The sequence below is a fragment of the Salvia miltiorrhiza genome, chromosome 7 (assembly GCF_028751815.1).
Source record: "Salvia miltiorrhiza cultivar Shanhuang (shh) chromosome 7, IMPLAD_Smil_shh, whole genome shotgun sequence".
Classification (NCBI taxonomy): domain Eukaryota; kingdom Viridiplantae; phylum Streptophyta; class Magnoliopsida; order Lamiales; family Lamiaceae; genus Salvia; species Salvia miltiorrhiza.
The window spans coordinates 6,634,085-6,660,080 of NC_080393.1; the positions used below are offsets into that span (position 1 = coordinate 6,634,085).

The window sequence follows — 25,996 nt, forward strand, 5'->3', positions numbered from 1 at the left end:
AATTGTGACTGATGCATCCAGTTACAACTTCTGCTATGTTTAGATCTATGGTATTTGCTTAAATATATATATGTAGCCTCATTAAAAAAGTGAAATTAATTAGTTAGAATATGTGTGTGTGTGTGTGCAATCTCATTAAAAAAATGAAATTAATTACGGATTTTTTTGTAGAAATTGATTATTAGTATCTCATTAGTTATAAATTAATTATTAGTATCTCATTTTAAAGTGATACCAATTTATTTTTTTTTCTGTCAATGAGACGTGCACGTCAAATCCACTAATTATTCAGTAATAATTCAGATTGATTCTAGTGCATTGATACTTGTTAAATTTTACTATCTCATTTTAATATAATTTTGTTTATGTAATCTTGAATATTTTATATTTTTGCATTTCATGCTTTCCTATATAATTTATATCTTTAATATCTATGTATATTTTATACATTATACATTAGATCATTAGGAATAATAAAATACAAATGATAATTTTATTTTTACGCCTTTAACCTGATTAGCCCGATGGGTTACCCGAAACCCGAAAGTTTAGGATTAGGGTTGAAGATTTACAACCCGAAAAAATCTTCAACCCGATTAGCCCACACCCGACTAACCCGGAACCCGATAGGGCTAGTCCGAAAACCCGATGGACTGGCCCGATTGACATCCCTATCTATATCTATACACCTATATCAATATTGTCACGTAGAATGTGCCATTACATTCTTGAAGAAACAACAACATCGCCATTGAAACAATTTCAAATCGATTTAAAGTTTAAAATTATATACAAATAAATAATTTCAATGTTTGTGAGTCTAATTATCTGATAGTAATAAAAAAATGACAAATTTTAAAACATGCGCATGCACACACAAAAATATAAGCATATATGTATGTCTACGACTCTACGGTCTTCTGTACGAGAGATCATACCTACGCGAAATGGAGACCCGCACGCCAATCCGACTCGACCCGATGTGATCTATCCGTTTCGCCCCATCCAATTAGTTTATATAAATTATATTTTTATGAACAAAACATAATGCTTTCATAAAAAAATAAATAAAATTATGTATAGTAAACATAATATTCTTAACAATAAATGATATTTTTCTTAAATGCAAATGACACTTTGCAAGAATAAATGATATAGTATGTATTATACTTTTAGGGCCCGTTTGATATGGGTTTAAAAGCAGGATAAGTTAAATTAATATGGATTTATGCAGTGTTTGGTATTATGTGCTACTAATATGGTCAACTCCAGGTTTATCCCAAGACCCTAGCTTATTTTGTGGGATTAACCCACACTAATTATACCACCCTCCCCATGGGATAAATTTAATACCGAGATGTTAAAATCGAAAATTGATACCCTTTTCACGCCAAACGATGCTGTGAGGATACCAATGCCTCCATCTTATTTTCAGATTTGAGGACACGAATGTCTTTTGGTAAAATATGTGAGGATAATTTAGGTATTTGATATGTTAATTCAACCTATTCCAATGGATAGCAAACATTTTTTGGGATTAATTATCAATGATATCAAATACCCATATGAGATTAGAAATCACGACTAATCCACACTAAATTATCAGGATAATTTATATCCTGATTAATCCAATACTGAAAACCAAACGGACCCTTAATACATATAAATGATACTTTTTTAATAACAAAAAATGATATTTATTGGATGGCGTGGATCTGAGTTGGGTGTATGGGGTGAGCCATATAAGATAAAATCCATGCGGACGGGTGCATGTATACTGAGGGCTTGTTTGGTACGGGTGACTAGTGTGTATAATATACCTATAACATTCTGATATCTTGTTTGGTAAAAAGTAATACGAAACATACAGTCATTTATAAATTAAAAGTCCGAAAATATTATATTGATTTGAGGGGTTTTATATACCACCTACGTGGGTGGTATACGTAATACACTACAAAAAAACGCGTAAATAGCGACGAAAACTACGCGTATATACAAATTTTAATTATAACTATTATTAATCTTATATAATCTTTTACTGGGTATAGCTCATCTTTGATAAAATTGTTATAGTATTAGCTATGGTTTACATTCCATAAGTAAGATAAGTTTTAGATGTTCTTTTACTGGGTATAGCTCATCTTTGAGAATCTAGCAGTGAAGTATGGGGACGTGTTCTTTTTCAATCACTGGAGCTTTTGGCTGATTCTAATGATGAACCTCTTGCTGCTTTGCATTGCTTGTTGCCATTGAGCATGCTACTAACCTTTTCGAACTCGTGTATCTGGTAAGGTCTGTACGAGTCAGATTATAAACAGATGTCTCTCCATATGTCTTAGATTATTTAAGTCGGACAGTAGCTAGTTGTGCAGATATTGCGCAATCTATTCTTAGAGATATTGACTCCGATGATGATTTCTCACCACCCCATTGTGGGCTTTTTATATTCGGTGAAAGTAGTCAGACTCCAATCATATCAATTACAAATGAAGTTTAAAATCTAAAATGGTGGACAATGGGGATTATAATTGCTGATGATAAATTGGATATGATAGATAGTTTCTCATGTCAATCAAAAACATAATAGATATTTTTTGGTACGAGTTTCTTAACCTTATCAAAGACAACACTATCGTGCCCTTCCGTTGCCAAACTCTTCAAGCAGCATCGAAAAAGTAGTGGCATCAAGTGTGCAGCTCCTTGAATTATTCTCTTCCAAGACTGGCAAAGTAGTCGTGTCTAGTATAAAGCCCCTTGAATTCATCTCTTCCAAGAGTGGCTCTGCATCATCCATCTTGTTCGTTTTGAGTAGACCTTGAACAAAAACATTGTACGTCACCCTATCATGCAAGCAACCTTTGCCTACCATTTGAATGAGTAAGTCCTTTGCCTCCTCTATCCGCCTTTTTCCACAAAGTGCACCAATAAGGATTGTATACGTTACCACTGTAGGCTTCAAACCTTTGGATGGAAGCTTGTCAAAAAGATCTTTTGCCCCGTCAACTTTATTATGACTGCACAATCCCTCAATTAGAACATTGTATGTTACTATGTTGGGAATGATGCCTTTATCTTCCATGGAATGCAACATCGAAAATGCTTCACCAATGCGACGAGCACTGCACAAGCCTCCCAACACGACACTGTAAGTCCTTATACTAGGAGAAATTTTTAGAGCCTCCATCTCTTTGAACAAATTTAAACCATCTTCACATCTTCCTTCACGAAATAAGGCATGCAACATGACGTTATAAGAAACAACATCGTGCTCTAATCCTTCTGCAAGAATTGCGACAAAAAGACGCGAAACTTCATCCACTCGTCCCATTTTGCAATACCCGTTCATCAAGCTACTGTAGCATATAATATTTGGCTTCAAGCCAGATTTGACTGCTAAATCAAGCATGTTTTGGGCTTTGTCCATTTCACCTTGCAAGCTATATCCATTGATCAATGCATTGTAAATGACAATGTCGGGTTGAACATCTATTTTCTTCATGTATTCCAAAATACCGTTCGCCTCTTCCATTCTTCCCTCATTACAAAAAGCATCCACCAAAATACTACAGGTGAATACATCTGGGCAGACCTCATTAGCCACCATCTCCTTTAACATGTATTCAACTTCATCCCATCTCCTTAAATTGCATAACCCCTGAATCATCGAAGTATATGTCACAACACTTGGTGAAATGGTCTTATCAGCCAAGGTGGAGAAGAGTTGGAGAGCATTGTCAACCATTCCGTCCTTGCATGGACGATCAATTATTGTGCTGTAACCAATAACATCAGGCTTGCAGCTTCCTTTTTCCCATAACCTGAGCAAATCAAGCGCCTCGAATGTATGTCCAGCTTTGCACAATCCATTGAGCACAGTGCTATAAGTTACTACATTAGCTTCGACCGACATTTTTTCCAACAGTTTTGCCGCCTCAACAATCTTTCCAACCAACATAAGACCTCTGATGAGAGTGGTAAAGGTTACAACATCAGGCTCATGCCCAAGCTTGAAAAAGCTGCCTAAAATCGCAAACCCGCAATCAGGTCTTTTCAGTCCGCAACAGCAATTAATCGCAATACTCAAGCTGTAGTGATCTACAGGAACATCACTTCGAAGCATTTTGTCGAACAGATGAAGAGCGACTGAGTATTGTTTCATCTTCACTACAGCAGTCAAACATTTATTGAAATCAATAACAGAAGGGCGGGGATGCATTCTCACCATTTCCTCAAATAGAGCTATAGCATCATCTGGCTCACGCAGAGATCCGAAATCGAATCTGGGTTTGCCGGAAAGTTGGCTCATTCGGTGGCTGACATTATCAAAATTGGATCTGGGTTTGCGGGAAAAGTGCCTCATTTGGATTTTGTGGCTGACATTACCAAAATTGGATCTGGGTATAGGAAATGAGTGAAAATGTAGAGAAGCAATGTCGAAAGTGAAAGATTTCAATGAAGAATTGAACATAATTCTTTCCAAATCCATGGCAGCTAAAATTCGACTATTGTCGAGTGGATTTCTTTATGTTTGGAAGGTGGGGGAGGCGGTGCATGTGAAGGCGGTGAAGGGAGAGAAGGGCGAAGGGAGGCGGTTTCTGTGAAGGCGGCGCGCTGGGGCGACTGTGAGTGAGGGTGGGGCGGCGGCAGTGAGTGTAGGAGATTAGGTTTTTAATAATATACTAATATACTCCCTCCGTCCCGTAATTAATGACACATTTTTTTTCGGCACGGAGATTATAGAAAAAGAATTAAGTAGAATAAAGACTGTGGTCCACATGTTTAAGTTTGTGATTAAGGAATATTTATATTTTATCAATATAAATAAAGACTTTATTTTATTTTTTATTTATTTTTATGACTTTAAATTTTTTATTAATTTGATTTTTAATAAGCATTAATTAAATGAATGTACTTTTTTTTAATTGATCTCAAAAAAGGAAAAGGCAAACCAAACTAGTGGCGCCACTAAAATCTGAATCAATTTGCCAAAATAATTGCAGTAACCAAAATTTCAAAGTGGCGCCAAAGTGAAGCCAAATTTCAGAATATGCACATCTCATTAAAAATATCATAATTTTTCAAATCTCCCTCATTTTTTAAAAAGGGCATAAAGTTAAACCCTTTATAAATAGGGCATACATTTCAGATCATTTACAGAAGCTAACTCCCAAAATCAAAAGAAAAACTACAATGGCTAGAAGAAATGATCTTTCTTCCTTTGAGAGGGCAGCTATACTTCAATTCCTTCTTGAAGGGAGCAAAAACGGCAAACCAGGCAGAGGGAAGCTCACTGCAGCGGTGCAAAAGTGGAAGAGTTCCCGACGAACCATTAGTCAACTTTGGGCAGCTGCAAAAAAGCAAAATGATCGTAGTGAGGTAATTAGTTGTTTGAGTAAAAAACCTTCAAATCCAAGAAGAAAAAGGGTAGAAATTGATTTAGGATTGATTGATATCATAAACTTGACAAAAAGATCTACAATTAGAAGGCTAGCATGTGGGATTGGATGCAGTAAAACCACAGTTGGCAGGTGGATTAAATCAGGGCTGATCAGAGCACATACAAATGCAACTAAGCCTGATCTTACGGCTCCAAACAAGTTACTTAGGCTACGGTTTTCCTTAGAAGCTCTAGAATGGAATAGGATTGTTAGGAGTTTGTCATTTAAAAGCATGCACAACACAGTCCACATTGATGAAAAGTGGTTCTACATCATAAAAACATCACAAAGGTTCTACCTCACCCCTGAAGAGACAGAACCGCATAGGATATGCAAGAGCAAAAAATTCATCCAAAAAGTGATGTTCATGTGTGCTTTATGTTGGCCAGTATTTGATGATGATGGCAACTGCTTGTTTGATAGGAAGATTGGAATATTTCCATTCACATAATTAGTGCCAGCCAAAAGGAAAAGCAAAAACAGGGATGCAGGGACAATAGAGCTCAAGCCCATACAAAACATCACAAAAGAAATTGTGAAAGATTGCTTTATAAACAAGGTACAAAGGCTGCCTGAAATCCTGCCCTAAATGCACCAATATCATGTACCAAATTCATTTAGTTTCTTTGTATGCTTAGTTAATGAAGTGGCAGTTTGGAATCCTATGTTTTAAAGTGTGAATGCATTCTTTAAAAAAAAAAAAAAAACAGATTGTTCCTGCTATTAAAGCAAAATGGCCAGCAAATGCTAGCAAAACCATCTACATACAACAAGATAATGCGGCCTCACATACAAGACTCAGACCCAGATTTTAGAGCTGTAGCTTCAGTAGATGATTTTGATATTTATTTGATAAATCAACCACCTAACTCCCCAGATACAAACATCAATGATCTGGGGTGGTTTAGGGCAATATAGTCCCTACAAACTGAATCAGTTTGTAACAGTGTAGGTGATCTTGTGAATGATGTCATTAATTCATTCAATGAATTAAGCCCAAACACTTTGAACAAAGTGTTTTTGAGCTTACAGAGTTGCATGATTGAAATTCTGAAAGTTAAAGGGAGGAATAGCTACAAAATTCTTCATATGACGAAGGATGCACTAATTAGGCAGGATATGCTCCCACTGAATCTCCAAGTTCCAAGTGAACTTGTTAGAGAGTGCATATCTTATCTAATTGAGCATGGAGCACTATCCATAATAGTGCAACAGTTGGGAGTGAATGCAGGATGCACAAATGAGCTTGAGGTGATGGTGCATAACCTTCAAATTCAAGGTCATGAAGGTTTGTGATGTGGAAGAAGGAAACATTTTGGAAGGAGGAAGCATTTTGGAAGAATAATGCAGTATTTTGTGATTAAAAACAGTGAATGACCAAACATTTTTTTGAAATTCATTTTGTAAATGCATCTGCCATTTTGTAATTGAAGATATGTGTGAATGTTTAATGGAAGTTTCATCTGCCCTATATGTTTAATGCACAAACACCAGCCAACAACACCACAATCAGTGGTGAAGTTAACATTCAAACAAACATCAAACAACAGCCAACAACACCACACTCAGTGGTCAAAAATTAACACTCAAACAAACATCTCACAGCAGCAGCCACCAACACCACAATCAGTGGTTAAACAAACATTCAAACAGCGGCCAACAACATCAAACAGCAACAACCCCAATCACATAGGCTTACAATAAGGATACAAAACCAATAAGCACAAAGGAACCAATAAAGATCAAGCAACTTTAAACTCATTCAAAGTTAAATCAATCATAGTTTTAAAAACAAACATGGACCTAACATTTGACAATTGAATCATCATTTCAGACCCACATAACACTCATGCCACACCAATAAACACTGCAAATCCCACATGCAATAGCCAATTTCAAATTAAGCCAAAAAATCAATCGGCCACATATTAGCAAACCAGGAAGAGCATATTAGGGATTAGGGTAGCACCATAAAAAAGGCAGGAAGCAGGGTTTTTAACATCCGCAACTCGCCATCGCCCATTTCCCTGTGTTGCCAATTTTCCTCACACAGAAAAAAGAAATCGGGGTAAGCATCACAATTAGCGGGAGAAGATGATACAGACAGTTCATCGGAGACCATATGAGTAATGATAGGGCCTTTACCTTGTTGGGCTAAAGCCAGGCCACCTCGTTCTCTGATTCGATCTTCAATCACCTTGACCTTGATCCATGTCTGTAAAGAAGCCATCCATTCCCAATCATATGAATCTCCGTAGTCTTTTGACATCCTTCTGTTAGATCCCTCATATTTTTCAAACGGACTCACAGAGAAAGGCGACGATAGGCGGAAGACGAAGAGAGAGACAAATATGATTTTGGTAAGGGTTTACTTCATTGGAAATTTTCAATCGGGGACGATGGTGGAGGCCAAATTAGTGAGAGACCAATTCAGAGGGGGCGGCGGCTTACAGCCTAACAAGGCGACGAGGGGCAGCAGGTGTGAGATAGAGATTTCAGGCGAAGAAAAACTTTAGGGTTTCAGATTCGAGAGAGAGAGAGCGGCGGGCATGAGCATAAATTAAATGGAATGGAGTGAACAAGAGACGGTTCCAATTCTATTGAGAGAGAGAGACGCGTGCCCTTTTTTATTTTTAAAGTTGTTTAATTAGGCTTTTAATTAGGAATTTCATTAACATTAATCACTCCCTTATTTTTTCTAAAATAGGAAACGTGCCATCAATAACGGGACAATCCAAAAAGAAAAACATGTCATTATTAACGGGACGGAGGGAGTATATAACTAGTACATTTGTGACGTTCTTGCGAGCAAACGAAATTAAACAATACTCCCTCCGTCCACGAAAGAACTTCCTAGGAGGGAGTGACACGCGTTTTAAGAAAAAATATTATTGAGTGTTTTAAAAGTGGAGAAAAAGTTGTTGAGTGTATTGAGAGTGGTGAAAAAGTATTATAATTAATATTGAGAGTTGTGAAAAAGTGAAAGTAAGAGTTATTATAAGTGGTGGGGTATAGTCCAAAAATAGATAGGAAGTTATTTTATGGACAACCAAAAAAGGAAAGATATGAAGTTCTTTCTTGGATGGAGGGAGTATCATTTAAATAAATAATGTAAATAACTACATTTTTTATATATAAATATAAATTAAAAATCATATTTAAAATTATATTTTTAATATATATAATTAATAATCATTACAAAGTTATATTAAAATTAATACAAATTTTTAAGAAAGAGTTATAGGATGAACCAATATATATTACTTCGCAGCTATTATACAACATAAATTGTATTATAATTAAAAAAATTATGAAATATACAAACATAATATCTAGTTATTTTTTTAAAATACACAATATGTATGTGTGTGTGTGTAAAAGAAAATTTCAATATAGTAGTAGAAAATTAGTAGAATTTAATATCTTTTTCCATGCCTTCATTATCAAAATTAAAGGTTTAGAATGTGAATAGAACAGATAATGCACTCCTGAAGATTGTTCATCATTTTATGCATTCTTGGAACTAAGAATCTAATAACTCTAATTTTGTCTTGTTCTTGTGTTTACTTGAACCTGCAGTATCAATCCTGGTCTCTGTATATTACTGCAATTGACATCTTGAAGCATTACGAATAACTTTGATAGCTTTAATTTTGTAATCCCATCCTTGTCTCTGCTGTCGTATGTTGCATATCAGGTGGATTATTGTCACAAGATTTATAGCTTTGTAATTTCGTTATCAATTATTACTAATCCTTGATTGTTTCTTCAGACTTGGGATCCTTGACTAAGCTTAAGCTTAGCTAATTAATCACATTATGTGTGGTTTGGCTTGGCAGATTATTTGTTGCAACAGATAAAGAAGTTGACCAAGTCGGTGCTGTGAAAGAATTGAGAAAGCTGGTGAGCAACATCTTTAGGGGTGGGAAGACGAAAGAAAGCAACATCTTTAGATGTTATGATGTGTTGGTGTTGTCTGTAGGATGTATGACGCTTGCCATCGCCAAAACGCCTTGATTCAGTGCGGTTTTCTACACCTGTAGCTGATAGTTTGCCTTTCTTGACCACGTATACTACTGGATAGTCATTCTGTTTCAAAAGCAATCGAAAAAAATCTGCATCATTTTTTAAAGCAACTTTTGTTCTCCTACCATCGCTCATGCTCGTCAGGTAGTGAAACAAAAAATCAAAGACGCTTTCACCACAATCCAGTTGCTCGTTAATCTCTCGTACTAGATTATCATAATATAACAAACTCACATGCATGTATACAATAACCTTGTCCCAACCTATGTAATTAGATCTCTCCCAATGACCACCATAGATCTCTCCCAATGACCACCATGACGAATTGCTACACGTTGCGACGACATATCTGCAAATAAATCACGTAAAGTAATTGAGTTCAACTGTATATACAATTCAACTGTGCACAATATTTACATAATCAACTGTGTAGAAAATAAATATTGTATTTAAAAAATATATATATGTAACTTAATTAACAAAAAAATAATTAATATACTTAATTAGTCACTTAATTAACTAGCTAATTTAACAAAATTAAATATTTATTAATTTTTAATAATAAATTATTAAGATTTTTATGAGCTTGTAATTCAAATCATTTGTTAATGAATATATTAACAAATTCAAATAATAATTAATTAACAAAAAATAATTAATAACAAATTCAAATAATAATTAATTAACAAATTCAAATAATTAATAACAAATTCAAATAGTAATAATTAAGTTAATTCATAAATAATATGTCAACTGTGTATTTAATTCAACAGTGCACATCATTTTTTTTAATTGTGGATGCAACTGTGTTTCTAACTACACAGTTAAGCTCAACTGTGTTATTAAGAACAGTTGAGCTCCCAATTGTGTAGCTAAGAACACATTCATAGCTCCCAACTGTGTCATCAAAATCAACCATTTATTTTATATTTTTCACACTCAATGTGGTCTTAGACGTGAATAAACTAAATTTTTTCATTACAAAACAACAAATCATGAATTTGATATCAATATATTCTTAACTGTGTCATTTACAAATACAACTGTATTCTGCAAAATTACTATTCATAGCTCACTAAAATCGAAAAATAAGATATACAATTGATACATTTGCTATAAATTTAACATACATACCTAAATACAATCAGAATGCCCAAAGAATTTCGTCCGACCCAAGTGTTTTCAAATAAAAAAATCGCTATTTTTTTGGGGAAATTTTTCGTGGGTTTCCACCAAAAAAAGAAAAGAATGAGGAAGAAGAACAAAAATTCACTTTTCATCCATTTCTTCATCAACCTACCTTACATTAACATTTATTATCACATTAATTTAGCTGTACGGACCATCTTAACCTACGAAAATCAAAGATACGATGAAGAAGAAGATCGACAGTTTCATTAATGGTGAGGAAGAGAGAGTAATTGAAGCCAAAATGAAAATGGAAAGAGAGAGAGAGACGATGAAGAGGGGTGGGTGAGGAGTAAGAGCTGCTAAGTCGGCAGTTGGAGGTGGGTGAGGAGTAAATTCAATTTATTTTTATTCAACAATTAGTAAGGGTGAGATTGTCTTTTCATTCCATTTTGACCCCCAAAGTCATTCTTTAAAAGTGGTGGCTATCAAAGTCATAAACTATATGCTTTTGGCTACAAATGTCTATTGTCACATCGTAAATCATACTAGAGAAAACCTCAACAATCAAGATTTACTCAATAAAAGAAAACCAACATTAGTCCAAAATCCCCAAAACTGCTGCTTCATGAAATAATCATCATACATATATTGAATAAGTCAAACTCCCCAAATAAGACATATGTGAATAAAATCTAGCTTCTGCAAGACACCTTCCGCAGCACGGATTCACTCAATCTCTTTCCGACCCGAGACGCCAAATTCCACGCGCAGCACAGATCCACTCGATATCAGGATCTCGCCGATCTCGGCTTTGCTCAGCGTCGCTCCGGTTTGGAAAATCTCCTCTACTTGAGGGAATAATTTGTGCTCTTATGACCCTAGATGACTGTTAGCCAGATTTTAGAACGCGGTGAAACCGCAGAGGGGGAAGTTGATGAGGACGTTGATTCTCCCGTGGCGTAGGTGAAGGAATATTAAACTGAATTAATGCTCCGTTTGCCCGATGATCGTTTCTTGGATTATTATTAATTCATCATACAACGATTAATTCCTAACATGCTCCTATGAATTTAACAGCTGCACATAGGTGTTAGGAATACTTACTTGTAAACTGTATGCAGAGGCTGTCGATGATCGAATCGAATGACTCCAGTTCTGATATTCTGAACTGTATCCCGCTCAGCTTTCACCGTTGGATGGACAACGAACTATGAAAGTCCCAAGCTAGAAATTTCCACACGTTTCCTGCACCTCACAGCTCTCTCAAAAACCCTAATTTTATCAGTGTGTATTTCCTGAGAGCTGACAGCTGTATTTAAATAAGAAAATACAGAGAGGGGCGTAGGTTATGGGTGTTGGGCGATTTCTAGCCCTTCTTGGACTAGGAGACTTTGGGCCAGTCCAGGGACCAAATACAAGGAATAAAGATGGGCCTCAAATAAATTAATTATCTATGGTCAGCCCAGACCATAATTAATTTATAAATATTAGTTCATTCCACTAGATAACCAATATTGACTTACCCCTTTATTGCCGATGATGAGTCGAGGCTTGTATTTATACTTATTAAATCCTCGTATTTAAAATATCTGACATCCATTAATTAATTAGAGCTCTGACAGCCTTAATTAATTAATCTCTTTATAATCCTTAAGTAGTACCACTCAAACCTTATTATTGCATCTGAACTTAATCAACCTGCAGGGTTTAACGCAATAAATATTATTGAGCTCCTTAAGGGGATGTCATTATCCTCTATCGGATACGAGTACTAATACAGATAATCAAATATCATATATTAACCGCTATCACCCAAGATACAGAGTACTCAAGTTACTATATAACTCTCACTCATAGTAAATCAAAGTGATATACGAATTAACATATATATTCGAAATCTTATTAGTATTAAGATTTTATTAAGTCTCCGAGATCTTGATTCTTCACTTAAGTCAGATAGAAGAATACATCTCACTGTGGTCCTATCAATACGTTATGACGTACTAGTATAGATAAGTAGTCAAGACAAACTACTTCCATCTATACCGCAACCTAAAACGATGACTCGTCCTAAAGTCATCTCGGCTGTGATTATATTATATCTCTTAAGGTTAATCCAATTATATGGTCTTCTGTGATCCACAACACACCATATAATCTACTTATATTAGAGATAGAGAACATACATATGCAATCATGAACACAAACAGATAAGAGATAAAACAGTGAACACAGGAATCATTGTATACAAGCATAAAATATTCTTGCTTTCAGTATACAAATCCAACAGTAGGATCGACCCCCCGACGTTTTCCTTGCTGTTCATGGTGAAGACCATGACTCTCTCCTCGCCGCAGTAGGAGAATATTCAATTAAATCTAGGAAGGAGAGGAGAGGGGGGAGGGAGCAGCGGAAACCCTAACTAAGAGAGAGAGAGAGAGAGAGAGGGAAATAAACAAAATGAGGGAAAAAATGTAAAAAAAGCTTTTATATTTTAAATAACTGGATCTGATCGGATCTCTAAACGGGCCGGGCGAACCTGTCGCATACGGTGCGACGGTCGCATGGAATAAATTGTGTAATAATACGCATGTTCTGTATTGGTGAGCACTCGAAAAGAACTTCAAGATTAAGCGTGCTTAACTTAGAGCACAACTAAGATGGGTGACCCACTGGGAAGTTCGTCTTAACGTATGCAATTAAGTTCAAAATACATTTGAAATACCAAAAATACTTGTGGAGAATAAAGTTAGATTGATATTAAAAAAAAAAATTATTATTTTTTTGTAAAAAAATAGGGACGGAATTCATTTCCGTCGCTAATACCGACGGTCATTTCCGTCGCTGATTTCAGACGACGCCGGCTTCGTCGCGTGCTTACCTACGGACGGTCCGTCGGTATTTTCGTCGGTAATTAGCGACGGATGCGAAATTCCGTCGGTAATTTTTTTACCGACCACTTTTACAGCGACACGCGGCGGCCGTCGTTGATCCGTCGGTATATTGATTTACTGACGGAATTTCGCACTTTACCGATGGAAAATTCCGTCGGTAATTGGCCAGATTCTTGTAGTGTTATGACTACCAGTAAATCTACATAGAAGCAAATGAAAAGCATAGGGAGAATATGTTTACCATCCTCACCATCGTTGCTTCTCAGTTCACAAATTGTCAGCACTTTAACCTCATCAAAGGAGCTTAAGATTCATAACTAAATTAAGCAACAGACAAAATCTTGTAAACTAAAGCAATATATCAAACAATACTAAAAAATGTATTAATGAATCAAGAAGAAGTGGAACATGAAGCCATAGAAGCCAGTACTCATATATTTCTTTTTAGCACTTTTAGTGGCTGCATCTTGTTTATTCATTAATACATCCTTTAGTTTCCACCTCAACATTCATTTACCAAAAATGTTCATCATGTGCAAAATAAAAGATAAAAGTGAAAGTTCGTGTGTTTGGAGGCGCACGTGCAAAACAAAAAATCATGTGTGGAAATTTGTGTATTTAGTCGCTATTAAGCCTTTATAAATCAAGCAAGCGGCAGAGAAAATCTCGTGAACTAAAGGAATACATCAAACAATACCCACCCTAACAGCAGTCACAAATGCTTGAGAAGGTGCAGCTAATCCTTGACGATGATGCATGAGCACAAAGAGGCACGCACGTGCAACATCTATAGTTTAAGAACCACCTAGATGGTATGGAATAATAACAGGACGTTTGTTGTCATAATAGTGGCTCTACTCTGTGTAACAGATAAGTATACCTCAATGAAGCTTGTTTGAAAATTGGTGAATACCTTCTATGTTTAAATTCAAATGCAATATAGCCGAATTAAGAGCTAGGATAAGTCCAACGAACAACATGGCTCCTCCGGCGAATTCCGACCTTCATTTAACCGGAAGCAAAAGCCTTGGCCCTTGGGTCTTATCTTATAGCTTGGTATTGTGTACCTTGGCATTGGCCGGAACCACCTCCGCCAGATACTTAGTAACAAAGGATAATCAAATTGAGTTCGTGAATTTCCCTTAATCTATAATTTAAGATACATATTGATTTTTTTTTTCATAAATCAAATTTCACGATATAAACCAACATTATTTTGGAAGATGGTCCTTTTACGTGTAAGATATTTAAATTTATTTTTAATGATTTTTATATCATATTAATAATTTTATCATGAACTTAAATTTACGATGTATATTGAATATTTTTTCATGAATCAAATTTGAAGATGTTAAGAAAGTAATCAAAATGAAAAATAAGAAGATAAGAGAAAAAATTGATGGGAGAAGAGAGTAAAAAAGGGAGGGAAAAAAAGATATAATTAAATGATCGGTATATTGCCCGATTTTAAAAAAATACTGATCATCCCCGATAGTAAGATATTTAGCATGTCGTTTTATACATGATATGTTATATAGTTATGATATTACTCTTTGTTTTTGTAATTAGATTTCGTATATATGTAAAATTTTGATATTACTCTGCCCACCGGAGATGCCTCGTTTCTGCAGCGCGATGACTCTTTCAACAACTACTTCGTCTGCTTTAGGTAAAGCAGCTGAAAGCCTACTCACGATATGCAGAGAATAACCCATTTCTTAGCCCAATTCAGAACAAAATGAGTAATGCAACCATATATTCTCTTCCAATGTTGAATTCCCATGCACAATATATAATTTTTTATCTGTAGATTCATAATTTCATGCACATATATATTGAGAATAATGCACTCACTTTTTTATAGTGAAAGACTAAAACATCTTCTCCGGAGAGATGCAGGAAAATTATGCTGACCCACAAATTATTTTGTGTGTAAAATATTTAGTGGTATTAATATTTTTAAAATTCTTGGTTATATTTAATATTAGACTTAAATCAACTATGCCAATAAAAGCTCTAGAATAATTTGGGATGGTGAAATATAACATTACAACAACAATAAAATTACATAAAGATCCAACAAAATTACAGAAAATTACTCCAAATTTGATGAAATCAAACCTCCTCAGTTTCAAGATTTTCTTGTCCATTTGAAAAAAAAAAAACAAAGGCCCGTACGAGGCTTGGAAATGCATTAATTGATGATTTGAGAGATGGAGTAAAACTTGAACAAGAATAGAAAGAGATCAAGGCCTGGTCTGCGCGTTTGACTTAGTTTCATCAGAAGATCTGCAGCATCTCAAATAGTTAGAGCAATGAAGTTTTCAGCAAAATTAGTTTATGACTAATCTACATTTGGAACCATTAAGAACACAAAGATTATCAACAACACTTTTGTAGACAAAGTGACAATATTACTACAAGATTCAAGAGCATGCTAAGGTCAGTGAAGACCAAGTAACAGATATAAACTCACAAGACAGGGCACTCATAGCTAATATTGAAATACAGAATTTCACCACCACAAATTTATTCCACAAAGGCAAAGCAGCTTCTAAAATCAATGATGCAACACTTTGCATTGCAGATATTATCACTTTAGTGAGCTGGAAAACAAAAAAAATGACAATTACAAGTTAACAACCAAGAAATTAAAAGCATTTGGTAGTAGACGTTGAGGTATTTTATTCACCACATTTCCACGCATTAAAAGCAAAGCATGTTGTGATTGATTGAAAAGCTGAAAAGTTAACAAGAACCAAAAAAAAGACAAAAACTGTAAAACATTAAGAAAACGACTATGTTTTGTCATTATTTTCCTTGATCATTCATTTCCTAAGTTCCTCATACTCGTATCTAGTTCCATTGCTTCAAATCAATAATGTAGTCAAACTCCAATCAAATCAAGTAGAAATTAAGTTTCAAATCTATAATGATGATAAATTGGATACCATAGATGGTTTCTCATGTCAATCAAAAACAGAATAGATATTTTTCGGTACAAATTTCTTAACCTTATTAAAGAGAGCACTATCACGATCTTCCGTTGCCAAACTCTTCAAGCAGCATCGAAAAAGTAGTGGCATCAAGTGTGCAGCTCCTTGAATTATTCTCTTCCAAGACAGGCAAAGTAGTGGTGTCAAGTATGAAGCCCCTTGAATTCATCTCTTCCAAGAGCGACTTTGCATCATCCATCTTGTTCGTTTTGAGAAGACCTTTAACAAAAATATTGTACGTCACTCTATTAGGCAAGTGACCTTTGTCTACCATTTGAATCAATAAGTCCTTTGCCTCCTCTATCCGCCTTTTTCTGCAAAGTGCACCAATAAGGATTGTATATGTTACTACATTAGGCTGCAAACCTTTGGATGGAAGCTCGTCAAAAAGATCTTTTGCCCCGTCAACTTTATTATTACTGCACAATCCCTCAATTAGAACATTGTATGTTACTATGTTGGGAATGATGCCTTTATCTTCCATGGAATGCAACATCGAAAATGCTTCACCAATGCGACGAGCAATGCACAAGTCCTGAGCCTCCATCTCTTTGAACAAATTTAAACCATCTTCACATCTTCCTTCACGAAATAAGGCATGTAGCATGATGGTATAAGAAACAACATCGAGCTCTAGTCCTTCTGCAAGAATTGTGTTAAAAAGACGCAAAACTTCATCCACTCGTCCTATTTTGCAATACCCGTTCATCAAATTACTGTAGCTTACAATATTTGGCTTGAATCCAGATTTCACCGCTAAATTTAACATGCTTTTGGCTTTGTCCATTTCACCTTCCAAGCTATATCCATTGATCAATGCATTGTAAATGACAATGTTGGGCTTCATGTATTCCAAAATATTGTTCGCCTCTTCCATCCTTCCCTCTTTACAAAAAGCATCCACCAAAATACTACAGGTGAATACATTTGGGTAGACCTCATTAGCCACCATCTCCTTTAACATGTATTCAACTTCATCCCATCTCCTTAAATTGCATAACGCCTGAATCATCGAAGTATATGTCACAACATTTGGTGAAATGGCCTTATCAGCTAAGGTGGAGAAGAGTCGGAGAGCATTGTCAACCATTCCGTCCTTGCATAGACGATCAATTATTGTGTTGTAACCATATACATTGGGCTTGCAGCTTCCTTTTTCCCATAACCTGAGCAAATCAAGCGCCTCGAATGTATGTCCAGCTTTGCACAATCCATTGAGCACAGTGCTATAAGTTACTACATCAGCTTCGACCGACATCTTTTCCAACAGTTTTGACGCCTCTACAATCTTTCCAACCAACATAAGACCTTTGATGAGAGTGGTGAAGGTTACAACAGTAGGCTCATGCCCAAGCTTGAAAAAGCTGCCTAAAATCGCAAACCCGCAATCAGGTCTTATCAGTCCGCAACAGCAATTAATCGCAATACTCAAGGTGTAGTGATTTACAGGAACATCACTTCGAAGCATTTTGACGAACAGATGAAGGGCGACAGAGTGTTGTTTCATCTTCACTACAGCAGTCAAACATTTATTGAAATCAATAACAGAAGGGCGGGGATGCATTCTCACCATTTCCTCAAATAGAGCTATAGCATCATCTGGCTCACGCAGAGATCCGAAATCGAATCTGGGTTTGCCGGAAAGTTGGCTCATTCGGTGGCTGACATTATCAAAATTGGATCTGGGTTTGCGGGAAAAGTGCCTCATTTGGATTTGGTGGCTGACATTATGAAAATTGGATGTGGGTAGAGGAAATGAGTGAAAAGGTAGAGAAGCAATGTGAAAAGTGGAAGATTTGAATGAAGAATTGAAGATAATTCTTTGGAAATCCATGGCAGCGAGCGAGATTCGACTATTCTCGAGTGGATCTCTTTATGTTTGGGGGTTTCTCGTTGTTTCGGGTGAAAAGGGCCAAATGCGTTTTTTTAGCTTTGAATCCGCTCTTCTAAACAGCGTTCCCTCGTGTTTTCTATTTCTCTTTTTTTTTTTTTTTAAATCATTTGTCCAACTATTTTTTCACTATCATTTAAATCATTCACTTTTACAGAGAGAAGACACAAGTCCTTCAATAATTTAAATTTGTATTTTCATTTTGTATTTAATTTTAATATTATTTTTAATTAAAATTAACATTAAATCTAACTACTCAAATTTCATTAAATTTAAAAATTAACCCTAGATTGATTGAAATAAAAATTGCAATCCTATAAAAGAAAGTGGAAAAAAAAGGGCCGAACGACCAAAAAACAACGGCCATAAATCTGCAACGGACGAAAATTTGATTTTTTATTTTATTTTTTAAATTGCACGAAATACTGTGATTGGGCCGTTTAAATCACGCGCCCAACCAAATCCCTCTCTAAGCCCGAAGCGGAATTCCAAGGAGGGCTCACGCACCTGCAATTTGGGGGGGGGGGGGGGGGGGGGGGGGGGGGGAGGGGAGGTTCGAGCCCAATTTCGAGGGGGGGGGGGGGAGGTTCGAGCCCAATTTCGAGCATCCCATAGTGGATGCTCTTAAGAACTATCACTAGATCCTACTTATCCTCTTTCTACTTTTCCTCACTCCTTTTATGGTATGCTTTCACTCTAACTTTTCATTTTGTTTTAGGAGGAAATTGAAATCTAAATTTATGTATCGTATAAAAGTCATGTACTTTCACGTGCACACGAAAAAGACAATCAAGGATGACAATTTTCAAAATAACGAGTAAGGAGACAAAATATTCCTATTAAAATATAAATAACTTTTAATAACAGAAGTATCATAAAATAAAAACTTTTGATTATTTTAAAATGATTATTATTAAAAAATTATACATGTAAAAGAAATAAACACTTAGATAAAATATTTGAATAAAATATCAGATACTAAACCAGACAAATCATTAGTAATCAATTTATGTAGATACGACCTTATTTGGCTCTCTCTCTCTCTCTCTCTCTCTCTCTCTCTCTCTATATATATATATATATATATATATATATATATATATATATAGGATAAGGTTAATATAAAAACCCCTCTTAAAATGAAAACTAGGAACCAATTTAAAGCCATTGATTTAAATTAAATAGAGGGTTGAGATTAAACTACATATGTACAATTTCGATTGCATAGATGCACAGTTTCAATTGCATAGATGCACAATTTCGATTTGCTTGAGTATTTTGCATTGTTGGTTTCAATTGCATAAATTACATATTTTTTAAGTGCACAGTAAAATATAATAGATGCACAGTTTCTTTTGTTGACTAAATCCTAACCATTAGATCTAATATTTAAAAGGTCAATATTAGGTTCCTAGTTCTCATTTTAACAGAGGTTTTTATTAGAACATCTTCCATATATATATATATATATAGGGGAGGCTAAAATAAAAACACATTTTAGGCTATAAAATAGGAACCAATATAGACCCTTAGATCGTAAATTTTGGACGGCCAGATTTGAATCATTTTTAATCCATGTAACTAACGCCAGCAGCCCCATAGGTTAGGATAGTAATTTCATGTTTTTCATATCCAAAATTTCCTTAATTAAGGGGATTATGTTATTTACATATATATCACGTTCCATACATATCTTTAATACACATAAATGTAAAAGAAAAGAAAAGAAAAGAAAACATATTTTCACAAATTTCACACTATTTATATGGAGAATTCAGAAACTAGTCGACGCCACTTTTATGATGAAGGACAAGTATCTACAATTCACAGTACTGTATGAAATTAAGAAACCTATCTTCAAATATTCATACATGTAATTTATATTACCATTAATCATAATCCAACATAATTCCAGGTTACCTACACAATTCAACTGTATGAATTATTAAGCAATTATATTTGAATGTACTGTATGAATTATTAGCCAAGTATTTTTGAATGTACTGTATGAATTATTAGCCAAGTATTTTTGAATGTACTATATGAATTATCAAGTATATGAATTATATGGTATGAATTAATAGGCAAATATATTTGTATATACTGTATGAATTATATGGTATGAATTATTAGACAAGTATATTTGTATGTAGGGTATGAATTATTAGGCAAGTAAATCTGAAAGAGCTAGTAACTACCAATCCCAATACGAACATTACGAAGGGAGATCCCACAGCAAAGAATGCATCAACCTGACATGAAAATAAAGTTGTATTCATCAAAACTCCTTAAAGCCCATGTAACAAAAGCAGAAGAAATAACAGAAATTAAGTTACCTTGAATTCTAACTTATTTGCGGGGTATAACTCTTGACAGAATCTCTCGCCCAACTTGAACATTATCAGGTTCGTTTACATCACCTTTACCGATATGTGCATTTCACTACCAGTAGTTCACGTCAAATGCAGGAGATTTGACTTAGTAAAACCATTTAAGTTTTAACATGCTTAAATCAGTCGTATACCACCTTGAAACCACACAATCCATACCTATATCACCACTTCCTGCTTCAATCTGAGAGGGAAGGGAGTGGTTAGAGAGAATTAAGATACAAGGACAAATACAGATATTCTTCCCTAAGTGATTTGATCATTTCATCTTTGTCATTATCTGCGATATTCTTGTCACTTGGTTCATCATCACATGTTTCAATCTCACATTTCATGCTACTTAGAGTATTCTCTGTGATAAGTCATTCCCCATAGAACAATTAATGTGCGTCACTTTTTTCTTGTTCCTTATCTGCATCACCGACTACACTTTCACCTCCAGAGTTCACAGCCCTCTCATGTCCCACGTCTGAGTTGGGGACTTCCTCAATAAGTCATCTGTCTCGCTTTTTTCTCGTTCCTTGTACATCCACTCCATCGGGAATGGTGAATAAAGAGTATCTTGATGGCAAAGGATGTCATATGATAAAACACTTCCCAAATAGTGACCATATATTGAAACCTGAAGAATAGATTCATTGATGAACAACCAAGTCCAAATAATTATTTAATTTGAATTCATTTAGGGGTGTTTACTTTGGAGGATTAGCATTGATAGATAAAAATGGTAAGGTTAATTCCTTGTTTACTTTAATGGATTGTAACTTTGGAATATCCCAAGGCCCTTGATTATTTTTATTATTCAAACTAGTTTTGCTGGATTCTTATCCCAATGAAAGGATGGGATTGGAACAATCCTACTATTCAGGATAAAAATACTCAATTATGCATTTTATCAATCATGCAAAGTATTTTTTTTACCTTAATTTTTGACATGAATAAACGTTGAAACAATCATTCTTTAGAGAGAATACATAACAAATCTAGAAGTTCTACCCAATTTCTTGAGGAGCAAAAGATAACAGTTTCATTGCATGATTACACATGGAAACCTTTTGTGACGCCCGGGGACGAAGTACGGAGTGATCGCCGGTGCAAAGAGGCACGGACAAAGAGCGGCTCCGGTTAAGACTTCCAAGCGGAGGGGCGCAGGGATGAACCGGAACACACCCGAACGAGAGGGATTTCAAGAATATGCAGGTATGGGACTGCATATTCGAGGAGAGCTTAAAGGATTTGATTGGGCTACTCATATCAATAAGATGCATCTTCTTTTCTGGTGCCCACACGGAAGAAACTCCAAGGTTAAGCGTGCTTGGCTTGGAGCAATTCCAGGATGGGTGACCCCCTGGGAAGTTTCTCAGGGAGCGTGCGAGTGAGGACAAAACACGCTAGAAAAGACTCGTATTGGTCTGTGGGGACAGCCGTCAACTCTGGAGCCGGGCTGTTACAAGTGGTATCAGAGCCGAACCTCTCCCAGTACGGTGTGGTTCGGGGACGAACCAAGCGGAAGCTGGTGGGCCTGTGACGCCCGGGGACGAAGTACGGAGTGATCGCCGGTGCAAAGAGGCACGGACAAAGAGCGGCTCCGGTTAAGACTTCCAAGCGGAGGGGCGCAGGGATGAACCGGAACACACCCGAACGAGAGGGATTTCAAGAATATGCAGGTATGGGACTGCATATTCGAGGAGAGCTTAAAGGATTTGATTGGGCTACTCATATCAATAAGATGCATCTTCTTTTCTGGTGCCCACACGGAAGAAACTCCAAGGTTAAGCGTGCTTGGCTTGGAGCAATTCCAGGATGGGTGACCCCCTGGGAAGTTTCTCAGGGAGCGTGCGAGTGAGGACAAAACACGCTAGAAAAGACTCGTATTGGTCTGTGGGGACAGCCGTCAACTCTGGAGCCGGGCTGTTACACCTTTTGTTTTAGGCCTTCAAAGTCTGTGGCAAATCTTCGATATCAGGCTGTTCTAAGTGGAGGTGAGACCAAAATGACACCATCCCCTCTCACAAATAAGAATGGCACCGTGCGTCTTGTGGTCCTGACAATTTCCTCATATGTTTCATCATTAATCTCTACTGTCGTAACAATCTCTTCAACATCACCCAGAATCATGTTCAAATGCTGATCATAAGCATGGAGCCTTCCGCGGAGCTCTCGGTCGTGGCGGAGCTTGACGTAGATGCGCTCATCGAGGCTGAGACGAATGAGGTCCAACGGCTCCTTCACGGCGCTCTCCTCTTCGCTCCCCATCTTTCTTCTTTCTCACCTTTTTTTTCAAAATTTTCTGCAACTTTTCTTTTTCTCTTTAATCAATCATGCAAAGTAAACGTCCCCTTAGAAAATGTTTCAATCTTCAAATTAGTATATTACTCTATTCGTTCACGAAATAGAGTCTTTTTTAGGGTGAATATTAATTTTAATAAAATTGTTAAAGTTGTTGTAAATAGAATAAAGATACAATTTATAGGGGGTAGAATTAGTACATAAAAATAGAATAAAGTATATTCCTCAAAAAAATAAAATAAAATAAAGTATATTATTAGTTTAAAAAATGAAATAAAAATATAATTTATAATTAAATATATGAAAAAATGTAAGATAATTCTTTGTAAAAAAAATTTAAAATAAATCTCTTATTCGCGTACAGTGAAAGTATGGATTAAAGAATTATTAGTACTGTGGTGACCAATTAAAATGTGTTATTAATATGTAATCAATTTGTATTACTTACATTCACATGAGTGCCATAAAACATGCTATTTTACATAGTAATAAAAAAATATATATAAAGAAAATGAGAAATACCTTAGAGACAACTGAATGCTACACGGCGGTGCACGACCGGCGTCAATTTCCGACTGGTTGATGTTCCTGTAAACACAAATTTTATTGTACTTAATTTAATAAATACAAAAAATGTGTACAAATCCAAAATATGTTTACAAATACAAAAAATGTTTACAAATATATGGATTGAAATGAATTTGTTGCGGGTTGCGATTCTCTACTTTAATCCTCTGATTCTCCACTTCAAACTTCTTCAAATCTTTGGAGGGAAATATAATTTCGTGATCTCCTTGAACTTGAACGTTGACTTGAATTTGATTTGATAACGTCAATCCAGAGGGTTTCCACCTTATTTCTGAATCAAACGTTGACTTGGATGAATTTGATGAAGAACTCGTTGACTTCCTTGTAGAACGCCTTGAACCTTGAGCTTTAGACTATATACCGTTGCTGCAGAGGGCCTACGCCTTATTTCTGGATCGAGCGTTGAATTTGACTTGAGCTTTGGGTTGCTTCCACGAAGAACGCCTTGATTGTTGGAGATGACTTCGTTGTAGTGAATTACTCCTTCAATGCTTCAACTCTCTAATGATTTGTGTGTGTTTAGAACTGATATGAGGACCCCTATTTATAGTTGTAGGAAGAGTCAAGCTTTGGGCCAAAGCCCACATGATTATGGGCTTAGGGCTGACGTGGCACGATCCTATTGGCTCTTGAAGATTGATATATATCAATATTAGATTTGACTTGCTGCCAAATAAATTGATCTCTATCTTTGAAATATGGTAAGATCTTTATTAATAATATATCATATTTAATCTTGGATTTCATAAGATTCTAAAATAAATAAAGATATAAAATTAATAAAATATTTTTATTTTTGTTAAATTCGTGTGCCTACAAATGCCCCCTCGAGACTTGTTCATGGACGACTTATTGTGAAAATGAACGAGTCTCGACAATTTTGAATTTATTAGATAGTTTATACTCGTATCAAGGAGTCTTTCACTTGAATTTGAATTTGTAGACATTTTATACTCGTGTCAAGGAGTCTTTCGCTTGAATTTGAATTTGTAGACATTTTATACTCGTGTCAAGGAGTCTTTCGCTTGAATTTGAATTTTTAGACATTTTATACTCGTGTCAAGGAGTCTTTCGTTTGAATTTGAATTTTTAGACATTTTATACTCGTGTCAAGGAGTCTTTCGCTTGAATTTGAATTTGTAGACATTTTATACTCGTGTCAAGGAGTCTTCAACTTGAATGATTATTTTAGATAGTTTTTGCTCATGTCTAGGAGCTTCTTGATAGTTTAGGCTCTTATCAAGGAGCATTTGACTTTATGAATTTCAACTTGAAGATTGGTTTGTGGTCACAGTTGAAGTTTCTTCATCATCTTCACTTGAGATTTCTTCAAGAGATTTGCCCCCATGACTTGCTTCTTCGTCTTCTTGAAAGTCGTCTGACATTTGCATGTGTAGATCATCAACTTTATTTGCGATCATGCTTAACTCTATGTCATGAGCTCTAGTAGTCAACTCTTCAAACGTATTTGGTCGAATTCCTTTTAAGATGTATTGAAGGCTCCAATGCATGCCTTGAATGCACATCTCGATTGCTGAAGCTTCAGATAGTCGATCTTTACAATTTAAGCTCAAGTCCCTCCATCGGTTGATGTAGTCGATGACTGACTCTTCTTTCCATTGTTTTGAGTTTGTAAGCTCAACTATGCTCACTGTTCTTCGAGTGCTATAGAAGCGATTGAGAAACTCTTTTTGTATTTGCCCCCAACTATCGATGGAATTTGGCTCCAAGTTGACATACGAATCAAATGTATTGTCTTTCAAGGAACGAACAAATTGCTTCACCAAGTAATCTCCATATGTTCCCGCATCATTGCATGTCTCCATAAAGTGAGCCACATGTTGCTTTGGATTGCCTTTGCCATCAAATTGTTGAAACTTTGGAGGCTGGTAGCCCATTGGCATCTTCAATGAGTCAATCCTTGTAGTATATGGCTTGCTATAAATCCATGTTGATTTCGAGGTCCCTTCGAACTTATCTTTGACCGTTCCCATGATGAAGTCTTTGAGTTGATTGATGTGAATGAAGCCATCGGCAGAGACTTCGATGTTCTTAGGAGGCGTCTTTTCTTCATGGTGCTTCTCGAATGACTCTGAATTATCACTTTTTTCATCTTTTTCGTCATTCACTCGACTTCCTTCTCATTTCTCTAAGATGAGCTTTGAGATCTTGGCGTCTTGCTCCAATATACGCTTGTTTATGCTTTCAAGAAGTTTAGCTATGCTAGCAACTTGTTCCTCCAGAGTAGAAGTATTTGTCACCATAACAGGAGCTTCAAGATAGTAGCTCGCAGTTGAATGCTCTTCCATTGCTGAAGCAGACTTGAAAATCTTCTCCAATTGTATAGCTT

General features: G+C 35.8%; 4 protein-coding genes across 5 annotated transcripts in view; 1 reads left to right on the forward strand and 3 right to left on the reverse strand.

Annotated features, from left to right (window-relative positions):
• Window positions 1–25,996, forward strand: part of LOC130992114 (nucleolar complex-associated protein 2) — an 884,658-nt gene that overhangs the window by 25,533 nt on the left and 833,129 nt on the right. The gene's annotated exons all lie outside the window — the stretch shown is intronic.
• LOC130992120 (putative pentatricopeptide repeat-containing protein At1g12700, mitochondrial) lies at window positions 2,520–4,659 on the reverse strand. The gene has a single exon (XM_057916629.1). The coding sequence runs from the start codon at window positions 4,487–4,489 to the stop codon at window positions 2,633–2,635; it is 1,857 nt and encodes a 618-aa protein (XP_057772612.1). The 5' UTR covers window positions 4,490–4,659; the 3' UTR covers window positions 2,520–2,632.
• LOC130992123 (putative pentatricopeptide repeat-containing protein At1g12700, mitochondrial) lies at window positions 15,497–18,544 on the reverse strand. 2 transcript variants are annotated; one of them, XM_057916633.1, is made up of 2 exons: window positions 16,507–18,544; window positions 15,497–15,781 (listed from the first exon to the last, which is right to left on the reverse strand). In XM_057916633.1, exon 1 carries the CDS (start codon window positions 18,320–18,322, stop codon window positions 16,526–16,528), a length of 1,797 nt encoding a protein of 598 aa, XP_057772616.1. In that variant the 5' UTR covers window positions 18,323–18,544; the 3' UTR covers window positions 15,497–15,781; window positions 16,507–16,525. The 2 variants fall into 2 exon arrangements, with proteins under 2 accessions (XP_057772616.1, XP_057772617.1); XM_057916634.1 differs by having other exon boundaries at window positions 15,497–15,790.
• Window positions 21,679–23,076, reverse strand: LOC130992194 (sm-like protein LSM3A). Its single transcript, XM_057916743.1, has 2 exons — window positions 22,690–23,076; window positions 21,679–21,821 (listed from the first exon to the last, which is right to left on the reverse strand). Exon 1 carries the CDS (start codon window positions 23,023–23,025, stop codon window positions 22,732–22,734), a length of 294 nt encoding a protein of 97 aa, XP_057772726.1. The 5' UTR covers window positions 23,026–23,076; the 3' UTR covers window positions 21,679–21,821; window positions 22,690–22,731.

Bases quoted from the DNA above. Each gene is read 5' to 3' on its own strand.
- LOC130992194 (XM_057916743.1), bottom strand. From the start codon at position 23,025: ATGGGGAGCGAAGAGGAGAGCGCCGTGAAGGAGCCGTTGGACCTCATT.
- LOC130992123 (XM_057916633.1), bottom strand. From the start codon at position 18,322: ATGGATTTCCAAAGAATTATCTTCAATTCTTCATTCAAATCTTCCACT.
- LOC130992120 (XM_057916629.1), bottom strand. From the start codon at position 4,489: ATGGATTTGGAAAGAATTATGTTCAATTCTTCATTGAAATCTTTCACT.